General features: G+C 46.5%; 2 protein-coding genes across 7 annotated transcripts in view; one reads left to right on the top strand and one right to left on the bottom strand.

The window, feature by feature from the left end:
* Positions 1-6,591, top strand: part of Dclk2 (doublecortin like kinase 2) — a 115,076-nt gene extending 108,485 nt beyond the window's left edge. For 2 of the 4 annotated variants that reach the window (XM_050158815.1, XM_050158814.1), the window contains one exon: positions 3,546-6,591. In XM_050158815.1, the coding sequence (XP_050014772.1) occupies positions 3,546-3,746 (201 nt within the window). In that variant the 3' untranslated portion in view covers positions 3,747-6,591. Of the gene's footprint in view, positions 1-1,701; positions 1,784-3,545 lie in introns of all 4 variants that reach the window. The other 2 variants (XR_007594734.1, XR_007594735.1) reach the window with 2 other exon arrangements.
* Positions 6,592-8,789: 2,198 nt separating this feature from the next.
* The window catches only part of Lrba (LPS responsive beige-like anchor protein), a 468,170-nt gene continuing 453,765 nt past the window's right edge, over positions 8,790-23,194 (bottom strand). For all 3 annotated transcript variants that reach the window (XM_050158812.1, XM_050158811.1, XM_050158813.1), the window contains exons 54-57: positions 18,401-18,502; positions 15,210-15,406; positions 13,018-13,169; positions 8,790-9,899 (exon numbers count right to left, since the gene is read on the bottom strand). In XM_050158812.1, the coding sequence (XP_050014769.1) occupies positions 9,809-9,899; positions 13,018-13,169; positions 15,210-15,406; positions 18,401-18,502 (542 nt within the window). In that variant the 3' untranslated portion in view covers positions 8,790-9,808. The remainder of the gene's footprint in view (positions 9,900-13,017; positions 13,170-15,209; positions 15,407-18,400; positions 18,503-23,194) is intronic.

The raw sequence follows: 23,194 nt of genomic DNA, 5'->3' as shown, positions 1-23,194 counted from the left end.
GAAATGGGCTTGTTCTCACTGCTCCATGCAGTCTAGGAACGTCAGGGAAACATGTCCAGGAAGGCACACCCTGCATGTACCCCTTACAGACATGACCGGAAGGCACACCCTGCATGTACCCCTTACAGACATGACCGGAAGGCACACACTGCATGTACCCCTTACAGACATGACTACTCTGCAGTTGGTTAAGCACCTCTTACATGCTGTTCCTTTCCTCCAGGGAGGCTAAGTTCATTTGGTAGGCCCCTTCCATTGTCCTTGCAGCTTCCTATGTGCCATGCTGGGAATTGTGTGCTCCGTCTTCCCGTGCACAGCTCGAGTCTACAAACTAGACTTTGTGCCATCTCGCAGGATGGAAAGAGTGGAGTTACGGTTTTTCTTTCCACTACATTGCTATTTTACTGAAAACCTGAGAAAGTCTGAGATGTCACAGAATTCTGGCTTCACTGAGTTGAAAAAAACCATCACTGATGAGCTGGCAACAAGAGGACCCTTCCCAGGGATTGTATTTTTAGTCCTATCCCATGAGCAGAATCAGTGTGCATCTGTGCCATGCATGGTGGTGTAGGCAGCTTCTGTGGAAATGGAAAAAGAAAACCATTCAGAGTCAGCATTTGTGCTAGGGGTGCAGTTAGTGGTGCCCAGTGTGTGTGATCTTAGCATGTGTGTAGGCCCCAACGATCTCCCAAAATATACAATTTCAGCATATGGTAGAGAATCTTTAAAAGAATTTGTTGGAATCAAAATTTCATATCATATGTTAATTAGCTTTCTAATCTTCTAAGATGTGTGAGCCTTGCAGCCCTGTAGGAAAATTTATACAGTGGGTCACTCGAATCATTGGCCATAGGCCTGGGCCCTGCCTTCTGACCACTGAAGCTCAGTTGAGGTTCTAGAATGATTGACAGTCCTCCCTAGGACTAAGTGTAAGCTGTGTTCTGGATGATAATGCAGAGAACGTCTTAGCACTTGCAGATAGCAGTTTCCCTCTTGCTAATGGAGTTAGTCAGGCTATAATGGGGTGTCCTGTGAAAGAACAACCCTGGGAAGGTGACTGTATAACAGTTGTGTGTGACGTAGGCAGGAGCACTTGGCGCATGCTGGCGACATCCAGCTAACCCAGGTTCTCTGCAGATTGTGAGCACCGAGGAGCTGCTGATGGTATCATTGCATTCAGAGTCTACTGGAGATATTGCTGGGATTTTTTTTTTTTTTCTGGTATCTCTGTTCTCGGTGGTTCAAAAGCCAGCCTGCCAAATTTGACTTGTTCCCAAAAGTAGCTGAAGGCTTCTTGTTTGTCCTTCCCCCAGTCAGGGCTGGGCCTGGGCCTAGGTGTGGTTGCAGGGTAGGGTGTGTGTGTCACATCCGGGCCCTCCATCATAGAACGAGTGTACCTTGAGGCATCCCTGAGGACAGTTAAATTATTTTTATATTTAAACTACCAGAGAATGCCTGTCTCTGGCATTAATTTGCCGTCACTGAATATGCAGTCTCAGTAGCAGAAGAGCGGTGTTTTATGGCTGAATTGTTAGTGACCTCTGTGCATAACTTAAAGAGGGGGGCCTTCTTGTGTGTGTCACCCCAGCATTCTCCCCAAAGTAGATACCCGAAGTTCCAGTGAAAATATGAGAAGGTAGGGACTGATCATAAAGGAGAAAGAAACCAAAGTTGATGCTTTGTCTACATTTCATTTGACAGTTTGATTTGACAGTCTGAGAGACACCTCAGAGTTCCGTTCTTTCCCCAGTTGAGGCTGTGGGAATTCCCGAAGCAGATCCTGGTATTCAACACTGTGCCCGTGGGAGCCACACCTAATTCTCAGCCCCTCTTCTAGCTGCATGCTTGTCTCAGACTTTTGACCCTCAGCTTCCTGCTGGAATGGGTCCTCTGAACCACTGACTTCCTTCTGGCCAGCCCAGCCCAGCATGCTTTGGGGAGCTTTGTGTTAGCCTTCTCAGCTTGTCAGTCTGCTTTCCTGCTCAGAGTGTGGGGTTCAGCCATTCTGTGCCCTGCTGCCGTTTACATAGGTGAAGCAGGGATGAGTGTCTTCGTGAGGTTTTTGTGCTTGTTGAGAGCTGCGTTTATCGGTAAGACAGTGTGTGCCAGCCAGCCTGCAGGATAAGAACAAGATCGTACTGGAGAGAGACTCAGAGAGGCGGATGGCGCCGACAGTCCTCAGCACACTGATGGACAGTGGGAGGTGGCTTCTTTGTCCAAGTGAGGGACAAAGCCTCAGAGAACAGACGGGGCCATCTTGTGGCAGAGAAGGGAATGACAAGACACCTCCTACCGTGGTCTCGCAGAGGGAGAGAAGTCAGACGGAGTACACTCTTTCCACCCCAGGGGGCGCAAAGCTTGCTTTCAGGAACATTGGGGTGATGGTAGGGATTTGGGGTTACTCCCGACTTAAGGCAGACAAGACTATTTGAATCGTGTTGCTTCTGTTGAAAGTAAGTCTAGTTTCTGTCCCTGCTTCTCTCCCGCTGCTGCATTGCTTCCCCTGCCTAGGTCCAAGGCCATGGTATGTACTCACTGCACCGCCAGCTTCCCTCTGCCTGCATGCTCACGTTCTCTCGGCCAGAAGAGAAGAGGGGGAATAGCTAGGGGTTGTGACTTTCTTCCAGCCAGGAGAAAGTGTGATAGAAGTTAAGCGCTGCCTGTCTGGTAGGTGACGGTGGGGCGGAGTGGCCGGCCTGATCCCAGCAGCTCAGGAGCCAAGTTCCAGGCCAGACTTTACCCACTTATCCAGTTAACTGACACAGTCCTCGGAAGGTAGTGATGGCTCAGCTTGAGGTTGGCAGGAGCCGTGAGGGACCCAGCCCAGAGCCTTGCCACTTGCTCTGGGGACTGCAAAATGCCTACCGGTCCTTTCGTCTTACAGATGAGGATAGTACCCAAGACCACCTGCAGTCTCTCCACCTTTAGTAAACACAGTAACATGGCAGTTGCTGGCTCCCAGGGCCCCCAGTCTCTAGTGAGGCAAAGAAGATTGCATGCCTGGGTATCCCCAGGATGGTTCAGAAGGAAGTGTTTTCCTCATGGAGCCTCCCATCCCTTGAGAGGGTTAGTGGATGAGCCAGCAGGTGCAGGCCCCCTCATAGGGAGACACCATGGAGGATCCCCAGTGGATTCCTGGGCATATTACAGATGCCTGATGGTTGTAAAGGTATTTATTTCTGACATGTAAGGGCCATATATCTGACAAGAACTTCCTGTCATAAGTGTACTACAGCAGCTGGCAGAGACTCCTGGGTATGGGTGTGGGCAAGACAGAATCAGCTGCAGCTCACAGCCAGGACCCTTGAGGCCACCTCCTGCAGGCCAGTGTCCAGCTACCAGCAAGGTCGTGATAAGGGCAGAGGCAAAGGGCAGGTGGGGTGGGGTAGGGGTGGGAGTGAGGCTCAGTTCCCATTAGACTTAAGGCCTGGTGTATTCCTCCTCTTCTGTTCTGTGTCCTGTGCATGCCGAGTCCTGCTTCTGGTTCTGCCTGTGTTATGGAGCCTGGCCTGGGTCATGTGTTATCTCTGCTGCTCTCTCCCCAGAACACGGCTCTAGATAAAGAGGGGCAGATTTTCTGCAGCAAGCACTGTCAAGACAGCAGCAGACCTGCGAGGGAGCAGAGCTCGCCAGTCCCTTCCTCAGGCCAGGAGGCCCCTCCCCCACCGGAGTCTCCCAAGCCCTCTAGCCCCCCAGCCACCTCTGGCTGTGATCTGGCAGGGACCTGGCGCCGCCACCGAGACTGAACTCTGTGTAGACAGGCCCACGCTGCGCTCTTCCACCAGGCCTCACCGGCTCCTTTCTGAAAGAGCCTGTCTCTCCTGACTGCTGCTTTGACAGATTGTTGGCATATTCTATCACTGCCCGGGAACAGGACTGGGGCATCAGGAGCCAGTATTCAGCATGGTCTCATGTACTTGGGGCTCTGCCCGCTCGAGTTCCTGGCCATGTCAAGCCATGTCAGTTGTGGAGACATACTGAAAATGAGCGACTTATTTTAAATCATCCATGTTTCTAGTTGAGTAGACAGTTGGCTGCTTTACCCAGCGAATGTGCAACTTTTATCTGGAATTACATTCTTTTTATAGAGATTCACTGGATGAACGAAGATTCTCCTATTGAAGGATTCTCCAAGTGCTCCCTTCTCACAGAGGGCACAGCTATGGTTGTTTCTTTGTATCCTGTGAGACACAATATGGCCTCTTCCTCTTCATAGGGGGCCTGAGGCTCCCGGCTTCTGAACAGAAGAAATGAGTACCCAAGAGGTACTCCTGACTTAAGGAATGCACTGACGCCCCAGAAAGCAGCTCCCCTCTGACTGGGGCGCAGGGCTCACAGACCTACATGCCCTCAGTTTCCCCTAACTTTCCCTATGCGTACTAAGAAGTACTCATGAAGGTGGCCTGTGGCTTATCAGTGGGATGTGCGGCAGCTCTTGGCAGAGCAGGATCAGCTCGGCTGCATCATTGCTGGGGCTTCCTCCACCTCTGAGAGCAAGAGCAGCAGAATGCCAGGCAGGTCTGCTGAGACCCAGCGGGGACTGGGGTGCATGGTGCTCCTTGAATGTCCTGTGACCAACCCTCCGGAAGGCTGCTGGCAGTTTTTCCTTTTTTCCATCACCTACTCTTTTTAATAATTGTATATAACTGTGTATTTGTTTTACCTGCTTGTCTTCTAAATGGGTGGGCCCTACAGTTCACTCTCGTTGTTATTCTCCAAGTCTCCCCAACCTGCAATAAATCCTTCCCTCTTCGGAAAGCCATGGGGTGGGCAGAGGTTTTGTATGGTTGTTTCAGAAAGTGCATGGCACCTCTCCTTGGTCCAGGCCCTTAGGGGCCAGTGTCTGGGGCCACTACCAGAAGAGTGCACAGATCTTTGCCTTGGCTGATGTGTATGTGATCACAGGTGCTGGGGCTCGTGACCAAAACACCAAAATAAGGAAGTTGTTTAGAGATGAGCTAGGGACAATAATGGGAAAGCTGGGGCTCATAGAAAGTGGGCTGGAAGAGCTCTTCCCATGCCAGCCCTGGCTGGGACTCTGCTTTTCTCTTGTAAGTTCCAGATTTTCTTGTTAAGCTCTGCTTTCTGCTTGTGACTCTGCTCATCTGTCTGTCATCTACTTGGAGCTTTACAAATGTCAGCTTGAAACCCCTGGCCAGGCTCTGCATCTCTCGGTTCACACTGCTGAGGGATTGAGACAGCTGACCTGCTGACCCTGGGTCCGACCCAGCCCAGAGCTGTAGCAGACACAGGAGGAAGAAGTGATCAGAAACACTGTGAGGTGCGGGGTTAGAACACTTCATGTGTCTCTCTACTAACTGGTTAAAAAGTGAGCTTTAAAAACAGATTTATTCTAGATTATGTGTATGCCTGTCTGTGCGGATGCAAATGCATTGTCCATGGGAGTCCAGAGGAAGGCAGTGAATCTGGACAGTTGTGAGCTGCCAGACATGGGTGCTGGGAATCAACATCTGGTCCTCTGGAAGAACAGTAAGTGCTTTTAACCTCTGAGACATCTCTCCAGCACCCAAAACAAGATTTTTCATAGCCTGTGGCTGTGTCATTTTCAGAGGGGAAGAGTTAATGCAGAAGGAGGAGAGACAGGACAGGGGGTGGTGGGACAGGGTGTCTGTGCTCACACCATAGCTGCCTCCCTCTCCTCAGCTGCGGTGCTCCTAATGCAAGCTAAAGACTGTGAGCCAGGGCAGTACTCACGGTGACAGCATGTGTCCTTCTGACCGTCCCTGTGGGAGGCAGACAGGTGGTGAAGCCTCACAGTCTTTCCCTCCGGAACAGAGAGAACACAGGTAAAGTAACAAGCCCCTAGGTGGTCCTGGCTAGTCAGAGGGGTGGATGTCTGCAGCTGTGCCCCACTGCGGGGTGGTGTCCATCCAGGCAGTAAAGCTGGAGAATCCCGCACAAAGGTTTGAGACACGGTTCCTCTGTCCATTTGCTGCACAAACACTTAGAAGCTGTGATTCTATTCTCAAGCTCCAAATTAAATACAGGTACTTTATTTTCGGCTGCTCAGATCCTGTTGAGAGAATGGTACATGCCTGTTCAGTCTCATTCTCCCTGAGGAGGGAATCAGTGTGAAGAGACTGAAACGTGGAATATGGCAGAGAATACAAGTGGACAGACACCGTGGGAAGTGGGTGCCTGATGTCCTCCATCATGGTGTGGGTGCCTGATGTCCTCCACCATGGTGTGGGTGCCTGATGTCCTCCACCATGGTGTGGGTGCCTGATGTCCTCCATCATGGTGTGGGTGCCTGATGTCCTCCACCATGGTGTGGGTGCCTGATGTCCTCCACCATGGTGTGGGTGCCTGATGTCCTCCACCATGGTGTGGGTGCCTGATGTTCTCCACAGCTGAGGAGTCTCCCGCCCCTTTCTGTCTTTGCCTCCTTTTGCAAAACGTGGTGGACATAGAAGTGTTTGTTCCATGTGTTCATTAAATGCCTTTGGTAAAACTCCCAGCATCTCATCGTGGCTAAGATGGTAATATGTGACTTAGGAGATGGGACAGTGTGGGGTGGAGTAACCATGTTGAAAAAAAAAAAAAAAAGACTGTGTTGTGGAAAATGCTAAAGCAGTTTACCATCCCGTGGAAATATATAATATTTACCACTTGCGTTAACATTAAAACATTTAAAAGGAACAGGTAAAGTACATCTTGTGGCATATCTTATTTACCCTAACATCTAAACATGTCCAAAGTGCTATTTCAGCATGTAGGCAGCATCACTAAGAACTGGGTGATACTTCCACCTTCTTGTGTGGTGTGAGTCTGAGGTCTAGAGTGTGTACGGTCACAGTACATCCCAGTCTGAAGTCACATGGGCCTAGCAGTTGCCACACTACAGTTCAGATAAGCCATGGCTCTTAATATTAGTTCTACGTGAATCCATTTTTGTTGGCACATGATGTGCGTGGCAGGTAAAAGGGCCCTGTCATTTTAAGTGTTCATGAGAAGTGACGGCAGGAGGTTAAAGCTCTGTGATGTGAAATTAAATGTATACTCTTAACTCTGTGACATGTCCTAGGCTGCTTACCGAGTAATCTTCACCTGCCACCCCGGGAAAGTGTGCAAGGCCTGGGCACACTAGCTGGGAGGTCAGGGCACTTCTACAGGTGAGAGCATGTGAGGGCTTCCAGGCTTCGGCACCCAAGGATTGCCAGGAAAATCAGACAGACCCTGAGGTGCTAGAACTCAAGGCACACGGCTTGGTGTCCTGCTGCTACAGGAACTGTTCTTTGCAGGCTTCAGACGTGTTTTTTTCCCTGGATTTGAGTCTGAGGTTGATGCACAAGAACTACAAATGAGTCGGATTCCAGTGTGGAGATCAAGACCTGCTTACTGAAGGGTTCAGACTCCCGGAAGTGCCTAGATGGCAGGTGACAGTCACACAGGTACACAGTACGCCGTGTTTTCAACCTTACTGGAGCACTGCATATCCAAGGGGAAGCAAAGCATGGAGGCCCTCACCTTTGCCATGCTCTTAAACAGAAGCCCTTTCTTGGTGGTGGGGCTGGGCCTCTGCTTCGCAGGCCTCCCGTGGGACAGCGGTCAGTCAGGATGTCTTCATCTGCATGGACTGATCTGGGAAGCTTGATTGGCAGCCTGTGGAGGCAAAAGCTGAATCTGGGTTAAAGTGCTCCAAGTCCAAAGCTGTGGGGCAGCCGCCTCTTCCTGCAGGCCCTGTCCAACTGCCCAGAAGCTTAGTTTGGGCAAGGATCTGCTTCATGTTGCACACATGTGATCATGAAGACTGGAAGTGGCTTCTGGGGTGTCATCTTCCCTGACCGGAGAAGCAAGACTATCTGTCTCAGAGGCTGTGGCCTGCCCGAAAGCCAAGACACCCTGTGTTCAAGACAAGAGCCTGATGTGCTGCGTTTCTGGTTTGTGGGAGCCAGGGGCGGGGTGAGGATCACTGTGAAGATGCTCGTAAGGTAGCAGACACCTACAGCCCCAGCACAAACCCAGGAGCTCGACAGTAGTCTCGGCAACATAGCAAGAGTGGCCTCAGATTTCAGTTTAGTTTTGGGTTTTAACTTATTTTTGAGACAAGGTTTTTATGTGTAGTCCTGGCACTCAGAAGTCTGCCTGCTTCCATGGCCATGATGCATGGCTAGCTCTGAGTTTTTAAATAATGATTTTATGCTTACAGGAACCAAGAAACACGCCAATGGACTCATTTTGTTTGTTTTTCAAGACAGGGTTTCTCTGTAGTCTTTGGAGCCTGCCCTGGAACTCGCTCTGTAGACCAGGCTGGCCTCGAACTCACAGAGATCTGCCTGCCTCAGCCTCCTGAGTGCTGGGATTAAAGGTGTGCACCACCACCGCTGCCTAGCTCCAGGAGGCCATGTCCTGCTGGACACGATGCAGTTGCTTTTCTTCTATCTTACTCCCCATTATTTCCAAAGTGAATGCTCACTGCTGTTAACCTCTAGCTGGTAACTCAGCATTTATTGTTTTTCTTCATGGTTTGTGAGATGCTGGTGAGTCTCAGGGGCCTTTGGTTGTGGAAGTCCCAGTAAGACACAGAGATTGGGTACGAGACAGTGTTCTTGTTTCATGTCAGGGGAGTCTCTTTAGTTGGTTACTACTCCAAACACTAGCAGAACCAGTGTGGCATCTTCTTTGTAAATAGCTATCCTGTCCATGTTAGGTGAAAAAGACGTTTCCAACAACTTAAACACAAATTTGTCTTAGGGCATCAAAATGTATAGGGAGAAGAGAAGTCCAGGGAAACTGCACAAGAAGCAAAGACAGAATTCAGTTTCAACTTAAAGTTCACAACGTACAAAGAATTTATTTATGTAATACAGACCTTTTCTCAAATATTTTCACAGAATCTACTAGAAAAAAGTAGAATTATATGACACCAAAATAACATTGTTTCTTAGTATAAATTGCTAATCAAAAGGAAGGTAGAGATAGTTTCATAGCAAATAGAGGATAGCACAGTCCCTGGCAGCCCCTGATCTCGTGCCAGGAAGGTGGGGGTTGAGGTGGTGAGGGAGTGGCCCCACCTGGCTCTGCCTCACTGCAGGGCATTGACCTCGGGCAGGCTTTGGTACTTACTCAGAAAACTGGTTGTAAGCCCAAGATGGTTTCCATCCTTTCCCCTTGTGCCATGAGGACGCCAGACCAGGAAGAAGCAGTGAGTATTGTATGATTGCTATAACTTAGATCTTTGCTGTTTACCAGACAGTAAAATAAAATAGCCTTCCCCAAACCATAATTTCCTAGGTCTAACACATGCTTGAAGAAGAATATAGAAATAATTCACTGAGATGTTTTAAATTACATTTGTCATAATTTAAACAGTACTATTAAAATCCTAGAAATTTCAGCACTGAAGAAGCACAATTGTCTAGAAAAATACAGGACCCCAGTACAGAAAACTCCCTGTCCCAGCATCAGAACCCATTTCCCTATTGCTAAAATCATATTTCTCAAGATTACAGATAAATGGGAAATGGTTTCCACAACATCATTAGCGTTGGTGGGATTGTGGCTCCACCATCTGAATCCATAATTGGTGAAAATAGACTTTTCATTATGACTAAAAATATAGATTTTTCTTAAACTACAGAAACCAGCAGCCAGTTTTCTGCTTTGCTGTTTCCCACCCCCCAAAATGTCAAGCAAAGTCTACAAAAATAGCAATTAACTTTTAAAAATATTTTGCTTGTTCAAGCAAATTTAAGTTACATTCAGATGTGATAGCTATTTCTATAGAATGATGTTCAGAGTTCTTCCTTGATCAGCGTGTAACAGGACCAAGGTGCATTTGTCTCCATCAGTATCTGGTTTGGTACTCATGATGCCAGCGGTTAAAGTCGTTGTAAAACAGAACAATGCTTCCTGAAGCCATGCCGGAAATGATGCACCTGGGGGGAGGATGGAAATGGGGTCACAGGGCTGTATTTTCTGCTGTGACTGAAATGTAGACAAAGTAACCTCGGTGTATGGGGCACTGCTCTGTGAAAGGGAAGATACCATTGTAGTATGTAGAGACTGTCACTGAACTGTGAACCAGATCATTTCCACAGAGCTGGAAACCACGCTTCCTGCACAATCAGAAGGAAAACCCGCAGAGCAGGTGCCACTGGAGGGAGCACGCACATTCCAGGACCAGAGCTAGTGCTTCTGACAACGCAGAATTTAAGAGTAAGAGAGCGGATTGCTGCCCAATTTGGGGGGCGGGAACCCTAACCTCTGGGTAAGCACCTGTTCCTTTTAACCCAGTGACCTGATGTGGTGATTGCTGAGACAGGAGCTGCTGGCCCCCCTGTCCTGAGAAGGTGGTTCTGCTACTTGAGCCCTTTCCCTGCAGAGTTTGGTCAGGGCCAGTTCTTAGCACATTGCATTCATTGCCTTCCTGTAATTCTTACTGAAATTGGAAATTACAATCTATCACTACAGAAGGGAAAATGAGGGGCAAACTTTCAGCAAAACCGAACCAATCAGCAAATAACAAGTTCTACAGCCAGTCATTACACGTAAAGAGATTGATTAAACCGGCCAAATGGATTAAAAGCGATAACCCAAGTATATGTGGTATACAGGACATTCATTTTAGAAAAACAAATGGATTGAACAAACGGGCAAGCAGTAATATTAAGAGTTTAAGAGGCCCTGATGTCAGGAGGCCTTAAGACAAAAGCACCATGGCAAGAGACAATGCTATATGTTACTATGTTATATATGTTACTAAATGTTACTATAACACACTAAGCACCTGAGCCCCAAGAATGTTACACAAGAGGGAAGGGAGAAATGCATGATCAGCCAGTCAGTTGCAGGTTTTAATACCCTATACTGAAAAACATAAAGAATAACCAGACAAATGGATAAGAACCTCAAAATACCACAAGCCACACAGACTAAACACAAAGACTGAACACAAAGCCAGCAAGAGCAAAATACACTTGTTTCGCCAGTGCACATGGAACAATCTCTGGGATAAAGCTTGGATCAAGATTTAATGTGAAATCATGCAAAGTGTCTTTTATACTCATAACAGAATTAACCAGAAGTGAGTAACAAAATGAAAATTGTAAAATACATACACATGAGCAGTAACAATTGTATCTCAAACAAACAGAAACCACACTAATACAGGACAGCAAGGGCGGAGAGGAGAGGAAGGGGTGTAGGTACAAACACATTAGAAAGCAAACAATATTACTGACCTAACTTTAGACCTTAATGACCTAGAAAAAGAGTAAACTAAACCCAAACTAGAACATTTTAAGAAAATAGCAAGAAATCAAACTAGGCTCCTCAAGAGATCTGGAGAATTGATACAAATTGAGCTAAAGGTAACGAGAGATTATGAACAATTGTGCACCCAGCAAATTCTGTAGCTCAGATGAGGTTGAAAGATGCTCACTTAGTAAAGGAAAGCTGTAGGCCATGTGGTGGAGTGATCCTACTACAAATTTAAAGAAAATTATCACAATTGTTTCCAAATTGCCCCCCCAAAAAATTGAGTGGGTAGGAACACTTCTGGTATTTATCATTTTGCTGATACCAAAGCCCAAAACAGACAACACTAAACAATATTACACACCAGTATTATTCCAAGGCCAAGAAAAATCCAGAAAAGGGAAAATTTAGGATTCTTTTAAAAAACTTAGTACAGAGTGGTGTTGTAGGGAGATATCAACTGGCTCCTGGCAGAATCCGACCACCCCCAGGGAAGGGACAAGTGTGTGCGCAGATCACAGTGCCCCACCATAAGTGAAACTAACAGAGAATAAGACAAACCTTAACAATGAAGCTAGAAGACAACAGGAAACATTCATGACTGATATTTGTGCTGGTTTCCTAAGAGATAGCAAAAGCACAAACAACAGAAAGCAAAAAATTGTTCCTGAAATTGGTGAGCATCACAGCCCACTTGACAGACATGTGGACATGTGCAAGGTCAGAGTGTAAAACTGGAGCAGCAGTTCAGGAATCCTCCAGATACTAGTATTACCGTATGACCCTCAATTCTACTCCTTCGTATAGGCCCAGAGGGACTAAGTGGGCATTTGTACACCACTGTTCACACCAGATCATGCATGCATAAAAACAAGCCATGGAGCCCATACACGGATGGATGGACACACAAACAAAATATAACAATCTAAGAAAAAAACAGGATTCTGACATAGAACATGGAACCTTGAAAACTTGCCAAGTGAAACAAGGCAGCTATAAAAAGACCCTGTCAGCTTCTGTGTACAGGAGGTGCCTGGAAAGGGCAGACTCACAGATAAAGCCCCCGGGGTGATGTGAGCAGGGGCTGGGGCAAAAGTAGGGGAGGTGGAACTAGGTGAATCAGAAGAGATTCAGGTGGGAACATGCTGAGTGGTCTATGTCACGAAACAGTACATCAGGAGAGATTCAGGTGGGAAGTTTTACACATAGGCTGCCATAACAAAAATTGGAAGCTAAAAGAAATGGCTTAATTTTAAGGATAAGTTGCTAGATAAACAGCATCCTTCTCAGATTTACAACTTGGGAGGTTTGAGGACATTAAGTCAGATCTCTCCAGAGGTGAAGATAAGAGGTATTTTACATACACCATATGTACAGTTCTTGAAGATTTTGCTAAAGACACATTTAAAAAAAGCTGGGGCTAGGTGAGGCAAGTGTGAGGACCAGAGTTCAGATCCCCAGCACTTCTATTTGGCGTTCAAGAGGCAGAGTGTGACCCCCAGAGCAGGCCAGGGCTAGCCTAGGCAACTGGCAAGCTCTACAGGTGAACACACTACATGCATACACACCACATAAATATTCGACAAGCTTTATGGCAGTTCTGAGCATTTGTGGCTTAAATCCTATTTTAGGAGCCCCATCTCATCTAAGAGCCGTCAGAAACTTAGACTGTAGTGTGCTTGGACACTCGTGCGTTGTTAGCTCTTTGGATTGTGCAGATGACCCCAGGACTCCACAGTTCAACACCTGCCAGTGGTCAGTGGTCCCTGGGTAGATCGGGATTCCGCTGTCACCTACCTCTGGTCGAAAGAGAGGGCCATGGCTCGGATCCCAGCATCACAGCCTGGGTAGGCAAAGAGCTGCTTGAGGTCAGACACCTGCCGCAGGATCACCACGCCGTTGTCTCCTCCTGTGAGCAGGTACTGCCCATCTCTGCTCAGCTGTATGGCCTGTGAGACAGCAACAGTCCGTTATGGCTCTAAGGCAGTGGGCCTAGCTGTGACTGCTACAGCAACCCAGGCGTGGGCTGGGAAGGTGGCAGGGGCAGTGGAAGCAATCCGTGGTTCTTGGGACCCTGAATTAAGGAAGGCCTGCCGTTGGTCAGAGGTCAAATGGACATGATTAGCAAACGCTATAGTGTTGTGGGGTAGAACCAGCACATGGAGATGCTCCCTGGAAGCATGCCCATCCTATATGAGGGCTAAGGGGGAGCACTGGCAGATGCTGTACCTTCCCTAGGCCTGCTGGGTTTTGAAGGTAGCGGGGAAATGCCACTGAGAGCCAAAACTTCCTGGGGAGTTAGGCCCTAGGCTACCATGTTGTCTGCTCACCAGCTCTTATTCAGCCCTCTCTTCAGCATCCAGGTCTACTGTGCTAGAGACCTGAAGTGGCCCCAGGGATGCTCTAACTCAGCCCTGGTGTTTTGGAGGGTGCCTGAGGACATTCGCAGGCCACAGCAATCTGCTGAAGATGCCCACATCTTAAACAGTCTGGGGAAAAGAGAAAAGGAGTTCTCTCGGGGCAAGTGGTGGTTAGACTTTATGATGTAGCCTTGCTGGAGGAACTGCCTGCTTAAATCCAAGTTCTTCATTTTACAACACCTGCAGAGTGTGCAGCCAATGCACAGTGGTATCTTTAAACCAAAGTGCCGGTGAGCAAAATGACATCAAAGCAAAGGCAGGTGGGAAGCCTTGATTAGCACTCAGGTGGCCATGCTGCCTTGTTCTGGTCTGTGCTGGTGACTGACTCTTTTTATTTCTGGAGATCTGGGGTTCTAGTCCACAGTTCCCTTGCTTTCCTCCTGAGGCAGTGAGCTGGTAAAGTGTCTCTCTCTGGAGCCTGGGACAGAGTGCTCCTTTTAGGCTAGCTCGCTTTAATCACATGGTTGCCACTTGCAAGTTAGAATGATAAAGTGCAGCCTGCTGGGGAAACGCAATGGATTGTTTAGGCCTAAAATCCAGTAGGGAGTTTCACAGGGGAAAAAACGATGGCTTCAGGGTACAGGGGAGCCTGTGATATGAACAGTCCACAGGAGCCCCCCCCTGCTGCTGCCTCGAGGCTCTTCCCAGAGCCTCTGCTCTAACTGAACACCATGGAAACTGTTCCAGCTAGTGAATGGTTTCAAATTATTTTTACAGATTTATTAGTGTAGCTGACAATATAATCGCAGCTCACAATGACAGATTATCAACATTATTATTGTAAAGAAAGGAGGAGGGAGAAGCCGCTGATGTGCACTTGGCTTAAAAGGCAGATGATGGGAAATAAGGGAGAAATAAAAGCAGAGTGAGTTTGCCTGAGCACATGCGTCTGAGGTGGAGGAAACTCTGTCAACCAGCAAGTGAGAGGGGAGAAGTGACCTTGTACATGGGTCACATGCACCTCTATTCTCGTTTTAGAAAATGACAGGACACCCCAGCTTTCCCTATCCCATAATACACACAGCAGCCTGGAGGTGAGAAGGAAGGGAACTTGAAAAATAACCCTCCAAAGAACACCCTGGCTCTTTTCCCCGACCTCTAAGGTGTTGGAAGCAGGACCTGGGCTGTGCACTAGATTACTACTCCGTACAGAGGGGAAGTGGTTCCTGCCTTGTGCTCAGCTCTCCAGCATGTCAGGGCAGCCATCAGCTGCCAACTTAGAGGATGTACGATCTTCAGATGTGATGGGAAACCAGCTTTAGGTAGAGTTCAGTTTCGCTTTGGTGCACAGTAACTCTTGAGAGAAAGAAATGAACTGTAGGACTACTGAAAGCCACCGGGCTCCCTTCACGAGCTGACGGCCGCTGGCTGCACTGTGCCCATCTCCAAGGAGGGGCCACTGACTGGTGTCCCACAGCTGACCGTATCCATGACCCTATGCTCTGAGTGCTATCTAATGACCCTTTGGTCCCCAGCTATTCAAAACCAGGTTTCTTCAGTGATCTCTGTCCCCCTTACCAGTCAAGCTTCCCAGTAAAGTTGGGAATCTGCAGAGCCTGTGGCACTCACCCTTATGTGATCATCAGTCTCCACGGTGGCCTGCAGCTTCCCGTTCACACTGAAGGTGCAGAAGCAGCCGTTTTCATAGAAGATGACACAGTGACCCTCTCTTGACGCTTGGATGAGTTTGGGTTTCAGGCAGTTTTCAGGACCCTCTAAAGTCCTCAGCAAGTCTCCATTCATGGAATGTATGAGACATGGCCCTTCTGAGAAGAGGAACAGGAAGAAAAATTATGTAATGAAAACAGACATGGCGGGTGGTGTAGCTCTGCGGGAGTGGTAAGCGTGAGGCCCTGGGTTCAATCCCCAGTATTGGTGAATGGAGGAAACTAGACAGATCAGCTGGGCTGCAGTGCCATGGTACAGTTGTACACAGCCCTCAGAAATTGTCATTGTCAGCTACTTCGCAAAATCCTGTCTTTATGTTTGCCAGCTCTTGCTTTCCCCTGGGGTCGTGAGAAGCCAAGATGCACATGCTCACTCCCCCTCAGAGACAGGAAGTTTATAAATTCATAATGACACGAGTGGGGAGAAGCTAGAAGAACTCCAGAAGGAAGAGTTTCTGATGCTAGAGCAGCTCTATGGGAGGTTGGGAGGCAAATTCTGCTGCCACCAGGCACATGGGCTCCTTCCTCAGCACCCGGCCCAGACAGAGCGGCTTTCTTCCCACTGCTTCACTCCTGAATGGAGGCCCTGGTGAGTTCCTTAGCCACTGTTAAATGGAGCGATCGTATATCCTCCAGTCCCTAAAGAAAGCAATGACTTCTGCCACTCTCAACTCCCCAGGGCACCCTGGACACACACCCAGAGCCTTTCTGTTTCTACTATATACTCACCGTATGCAAAGTAAAGGAAACAAAAACTGTGTGGTAGGTGTGGAGCGATGGGGAGCATGGGGGTCTGTGCCCTGCCTGCTGCCCACATGGCTACTGACGGCATTGCCTTTGCAAGGGAGGACTCTCTGCTTTTGTTGGGCACCAAAGAGTTAAACGTGTTTGGTGTTCTCCAACATATCAGTCATGTCTTTAGTTTTGCAGTTCCAGCTTAGATGAACTTTAGGTACAACTCCCTAAGTAACATTACTCTACAACAACAGTTCAAATTCCAGCAATTGTACAAAGCACACTTGTAGCTAGCTCTTCAGTCCAGGAACCCCTTATGTTAATAGCAGCTGAGCATTGCTGGAAGCCCCCACATCACAGTGAGCATGGACATCTGTAACCAGTATGTATTGTTTAGCTCACACCCAGACAGCAAACATGGCGTCTGTGTTGCCTCCTTGTTTCAAGGTGATAACCATGTGGCATTTTATAAGAGTAGATAACAGAAAAGGGTACTGGAATGAGAACTTCAATAGAGAGGTGAGTATAAATGGAGTTTTATGTAGAGAGCACAGAGTCAGCTTCAGAGGCTGCCAAGACATTAGATGTGCAGCCAGGAAATGAACAAAGGGAACTGTTGGCATACGCAGGAAAGCGCTGTAACAAAATTGATGATGTCCAGAAGAAATGATACCTAAAAAGCCTTACATTAAGGGAACCCCAAAGGGTATTTTGTGATACATAAACAAAAGAGAAGTCAGAAGCTGGCACAAGAGAAGGGGACTAGCAATTCCTCAAGGCACAGAAAAGATGCTTAGGCACTCAGGACTAGAAAGTGCACTAGTCACCTGCTCCTGAGAACTGGTTCACAAGAACATGAATATACATGGCTGAGTTTGTTTGTTTTTGACAAGGACTTGCTATATAGCCCTGGCTGTCCTGGTACTCGCTGTATAGGCCAGGCTGCCCTTGAACTTACAGAGATTTCCTTTGCCTCTGCCTCCTGGGTGATTAGATTAAAGGTTGTGCCATGCCTGGATTTTTTTTTTTGACAAAAATTTTTAGACCATAGAAGAATGATTAAAAAAATGATTAAAAGAAAAATTTTCCACTGAGATTTTTGTTTGCACGGCATTTTACTGTGCAAGCAAGGATGGTCTATAATAGTAATTAATCTTAAGGCTTAGATACGATCTAAGAAGTCAATTACTTTTTCACTGCTTTAAATATTCACTCTTCCTTGTTAGCTATGGTGGCTCAAATAATCGGTCTTCTCAGCTTCAAATACACAAGTGACAGAAGTTCTGCTCTCAGCATGGAGAGGTGGACACGGACAGACTGTCACGGCGGATGGAGAGGTGGACACGGACAGACTGTCACGGTGGATGGAGAAGTGGACACAGACAGACTGTCACGGCAGATGGAGAGGTGGACACGGACAGACTGTCATGGCGGATGGAGAGGTGGACACGGACAGACTGTCATGGCGGATGGAGAGGTGGACATGGACAGACTGTCACGGTGGATGGAGAGGTGGACACGGACAGACTGTCTGTTACAGTGGATGGAGAGGTGGACACGGACAGACTGTCACAGTGGATGGAGAGGTGGACACGGACAGACTGTCACGGCGGATAGAGAGGTGCCGGACTGCAGACAGCTCCTTTGCTGGAGGATCTCAGTTTGTTGTACACGCTCTCGGAAGGAGCACTCACTATCTCTAAATACAAGACAGTCCTAGCAGCAGAAGCATCCAGAAAACCAAATCCTTTCCATTCCAGTGTCTGTCATTCTAGGCTTGCCTAGCCCTGAAATCTGGAAGTTAAGCAGGGTCAGGGATTGTTGAGGTGACTTAGCAGGTACAGGGGCTTCTTGCTGAATCTGATGCCCTGATTTCAATCCTGGGACCCCACATGATGGAAGAAAAAAATCAACTCTCACCTCATCTGACCTCTCTACACATGCTATGGCCTAAATGCAGGCATACTCAATATAGGCAGAGTCAGGGTTTCCATTCAGCTTACTGGAGATCAGAGAAATAAACACACACAAAGATGCTCCTGGCTGCTGTCTACAGAGTATCTTAACTCCTTTAGACTAGGGAGCTAAAACTTGGCTTTCGGCCCTGGTCAGAGTATTCTACCTCTATTCTGGTTGTATGTGGGCCCCTCTACTCCACTCCCAAGTATAACTACTGATAATACGGAACGTGACATTTAATTACATTTAATTTTAGTTAGCTTATATCTAAGTAGTCCTAAGTAGTCCTGTGTGGCTACCATTACAGACTGGAGCTTTAGAGAAAAGAAGTCAACCTCATTTCTGCTCATAATAATACATCATAAGAGGATCCAACATTTGTATAAAACATAACTTTACCTTGAGATCCACTTAACACCAGACCCAGCTCAGCGCAGACGGTAGCACAGGTAATCTCATAGTCATGTCCCGTGAGAATGGCCCGAGGAGTGGTGGTTTCACCTTTATCAAGGAAAAAAAAAAAGACAAATCAACCCCAGTGTATAAAGATTTAATAACTTGGTGTCAATTATTATCTATGCTGAAGCCTGCAGAGTTTTCCATTTGTCCACAATTTATTTTAGGACTAGATCCAAACTTTGCTACAGTTTGATTTTGAATTTTACATGTTTCTGAATTTCAAGAACCCTTATGTGATTATCTAGCAACAGCAGTTTGCAACTCAGAGACAAAGATGGCAAAACCTAATGAGCCTCTCAAGTAGATAGATGATTCCAAGTTTAGGGTCTTGGTTAGAATGAACTCACAAAAACCGTCACACAGCTAGATTAAGGCAACAACTCAGATACTTGTCCATCTGATCCTCGGTGCTCAGTGAATCCCTACACAGTCAGAATGGTGGGGCACTGCAGGGTTTACACTTTTGACTACACATTGCATCTTTATGAATTTACCTACAATGCCCCCAAACCCACAGAGTTGAAATAATTTGTTCCTAAGGATGACCTATGCCAAAGCCTATATAATTTAAGATTCTGTCCAAAAATTATTACAATAAAGCAACTAAAAATAAGAACTCAGCCAAAGAAAGGTCTCCTGCTCTTCCTCGGCAGATTACAACTCGAATCTTCAAGCAGCCTTTCTCTAAAACACCTCATAGCTGAGTGTTTCCTGATCTGTAGCTCACAGAGTGCCTCCCCACATTCCAGTCCACCAGTAGAGGCATGATGAACCCCTGTGTATTCTACTGATGGTGCTGGGGGGTTAGGAGGAAAGAGGGTGGGGGAGAGGGAATATAATAATGGAAGAAAGAACTCACCCTGCTCTGGGTCACAAAGTAAAAACTGGCCACAGCTCAGACAAGTGACACAATCACAGGTTTCGGCTGTGACACACGGGATTCTGTATTTAGCCAGAAGTACCCTGGTTTATGGCATAGTTGAGAACTGATACTGTATAACCCCAAAGGACAAATATGCCCAGAAAGTAGCTCACTCTGAGCAGCTTCATAAATAGTTTGTCACTGTAACCCAGAGACTGGTTGTCTTTAGAGCCATCATCCACCCTGAGGAAATGCCCCTAACAGGTCAGGAATTTCTGTCAGAGCCCACTACACCTATAGAGGCCGCTGTTGCTGCTAAAACACAGATCTAGCTTTGAAAGCAGGTGTTCTCAAGATGTAGGCCATTGAGCTCTCCCAATATTCTTGCAAAATACGTGCACATGCCTGGTTTTCTGGGTGGCAGAGGAAGGAAATAGGCTTCAATGAAGGCACAGAGGTACAAGACCCCCAAGAAGGCAAGAGAGAGGACTCTGCCCCCAAGAAAGGAGCTTGCTTCTTGTGCCTTCCCTGGAGGCAGTGGTAACTCTAACATGACATGTGACAGGTATGCCCTGCGTATTCCACAATGTCGCCATGGTGTCTTTTAAGGCTTTGGTGAGTACCAGTAATTCTGAGTGAGATTTTAGCCTGTAAGGACTTACATATTATCCTGGGTGTGCTCTAGGGCCCAGTGTCAGCCTAGCCCATATCCCCAGAGAAGGAAAACAAGACCTCAGCTAATAGACTAATGGGCCAGGAACAAGTGGAACCAGGAGCCTGCTTTTGTCTGATTTCAGATTGGAAACACATAGGAGGAACACACCTAGCGTGTTAGAATGCCTTCTTGATATTTTCCAAATCAAAAGGTATCTCTCAAACTATTTTTTTCTCCTTAAATTAATTAAAAAATTTGGGGGGGGACCTTCAAAGAAGGAAATGATACAAATCCATCTAAGCTACTTAATTTTGTATTAAAAATCTTGAGATTTAGAAATAAACATTCTGTGTTTGAAAAAGTTAATATGTTAGCCATCATTCATGGTCCCTTCCATAACCCCCATTGTCATATTTTAAATTGCACAAAAATAGCATTGTTATTTTTGAAATTACTGTCTAATTATATCTCTTGGTAATGTTTTTTTTAAATAAACCATTAAAATCATTATGATTTAATGACTACATTTTCAGTGAAATTGTTCCTTTTTTGTTTCCATAAATTACAAATGATTTTAATGGTGGTGAAATTTGTGTTTTAAATAATCTTCCCTCAGTGGAAAGGGAAGGCTTGAAGGAAAATAAAATTAAAAATGAAAGCAATTTATATGTAAGCCAAAATAAACAAAGGACAAATGGGTCCTGGAGGGGCCAGACAGATATCTTTAGGTAGCCAGTGCTCTTTCTTGTTTTCTAGACTTAAGAATGTTTTCTCAGGAGCTTAGTGGAGGGAGGGAGGAAGGAGACGGACCTCACCTCTTTTCTTTGTTAAATGTCAGAGATGAACCAGGATAATCTAGAACTATGAAGTCAGAAGGTAGGGAACCTCAGAAAGGAGGTTACGTTCCAAACCTCCTCCTTTGCAAACAGTTCACAAGTGTGTTCTGCTTACAAAATGCCAGCTTCCACAAATGCCAAACATACCACTCACTTTCATCACAGAAATCAGCAGATACATGAACAAAATAACACCAGGATAGAAAAGGGCTTCCCTCTCCTGGGGTCTGATCTCTAACTAACGTGTTGGACTTTGTTGGCAAAGGGTTTCCTACTCCAGGAAACAGGTTAGACGGTCCAGGAAATGCGAGGGGCGGCGGGAGGACTGAGGACACAAGCTCAAGTAACACAACAAATTAAAAGCGTAAGGGCAGAGTCATGGCCAGGGCTTCTCAGGGAGCTGGATCTACAGTGAGAATTAACAACAAAACAAAAATCCAACCATGCTCAACTGCCTCATGTATAGGAAAAACCCAGTCTACAACACATGAAGAAAAGGCCATTTCCAGCTCCCTTATCTGAAGCACAGACACAGCATTCTCACGCTTTCGCCTTATTAAAAACTATGTTCAAAATAAAAACAAGTCAGATTTTTATAAATCCCATAAGCCAAGGATTTTAATATTAAAATTTCACTATTACTATTCTATGATATGGGATTTAAACCAAACAATATAAACGGCTTGAGCTCAGCGGACATACTGGAAATCACTTGGCATGAGACGGAAGGCAGAGGGAATCACCAGAGGCAGGACACTGGTTCTCTGTGGAGCTAGTGCGTCTTTCACTTCTCTTAGCTACAAGGGATACATCCTCTCCTGGGCTGTAGAGGAGCCAGGGGATATCATCCAACAGAGAAGAAAGGTGAGAACCCACTGTATCTCCGTGTGGCTCTGATTATAGCCTCCCTGTCAGCTCTGGAGCTGCCCCTCCTGGCCACTTGCCAACTCAAATCAGGATGGTAGAGGCTATCAATACAAACAAGACGGTTCAGCACATGCATTCCGTTTCAGATTCACCAGTCTCACGGAAAGAGCAGAGAAAGTCTTCAGAAAACTACTAGGTTCATTCTTTTGATAAAAACCTTTAGTTGTTAGTGGATGCTGACAGTCCATATCTTTGCTCTCTCAGAGAGCAGGATCTAGGATCTACCAAAGCCTAGACCATAAAGCATGGCAGATTCCCTTAAACCCTTTAAAGTCTTACTGCGTGAAAACCATCATGGCTTTTAATAATGCTGGGAGAAAATTTTATCTTGTTGGTAGTTTAAGAAGCCACACTTCAAACTTCTTAAAGAAAAATGAAAGGAGAAAAAGGACAGGCTTCCAGGACTGCTTTGAAAGCTGGAGCGCGAACTTCAAAGGCAGGGTCTTTGTGTGAGAGCAGTTTTATGACTACTGATGCAGATCCCACCAAAGCTGAAAGGGAGACTCAGTGCATCTTAGGGATGGCCTTAGAAGAAGATGAACAAGTCAAATGAGATTAAAGACAGCCCAAAGCCTGCCACAAATCCCAGGCACGCCAGCTCTACAGATGTGAGTGTGCTGGTAAAAGTGCTTGCCTTGAAGAGCCCAACTTAAAACAGCGAGGGGATACAACCCTGTCTGTGTCCTCTGGGCCTATGCTTCTTCATAGCAGTTACCACAACACCGCTGAGGAGAATGATGTACTTTTCTATTATTAAATGTTTTCCTTTGTCCCCCACATAACATTAAATATTTTTATTAAATGGAATCTGAACTTCTTAAAATTTTGTATCTGAAAGAGGAAACTTAAAATTTTGTATCTGAAAGAGGAAAAGTAATTCCTGTACTATCATAAGAAAGATAATTCCCAAGATTTATCTCCACTAACATAAAGGAGATAAATAATCCATGTAAAAATGCACTTTCTCATTATTTTAAAAAGTGGAAGAAGTTCTTGCCATTATCTGCATCACTGCCCCAGTCTTAACAAGCGAACGAAGCATTTCAGAGCACGCTGCGCAGTCCTCAATGCAGCTTAGCATGCAGCAACAGGCACACAGCACGCTGCATTCACAGCATCTGCATGAAATGGAGCGGGCTCTGCCCCTCCCTGTCCTCAGTCTTAGAAATACAAAACTGCTTCTTCCCACCCATGCAGTGATGACTCCTTGGTCGTAAGTCCCCATCCCCTGCTGCTCACACCCTCACTCCCACACTCTGACATTCACTCAGCAATGTTTACTGATGCTGTGGGTATTGTGTGACACAATGGAAAATGAGGACAGAAACACAGTATGGCCCTTTGTTTGGAAATGACTTGATCTACAACAGTCACTGGTGTCTGAGGTTGCAACTCAATGGTGCAGTGCCAACTGGTGTAAGGCCCTGGGTTCAATTCCAACGCTTCAAACAAAA

Source organism: Alexandromys fortis, unplaced genomic scaffold (assembly GCF_014885135.2).
Source record: "Alexandromys fortis isolate MF-2015 unplaced genomic scaffold, M_Fortis_MF-2015_v1.1 scaffold_102, whole genome shotgun sequence".
In the NCBI taxonomy this organism is placed as follows: Eukaryota; Metazoa; Chordata; class Mammalia; order Rodentia; family Cricetidae; genus Alexandromys; species Alexandromys fortis.
This window is presented reverse-complemented; position numbering and strand designations above follow the sequence as displayed.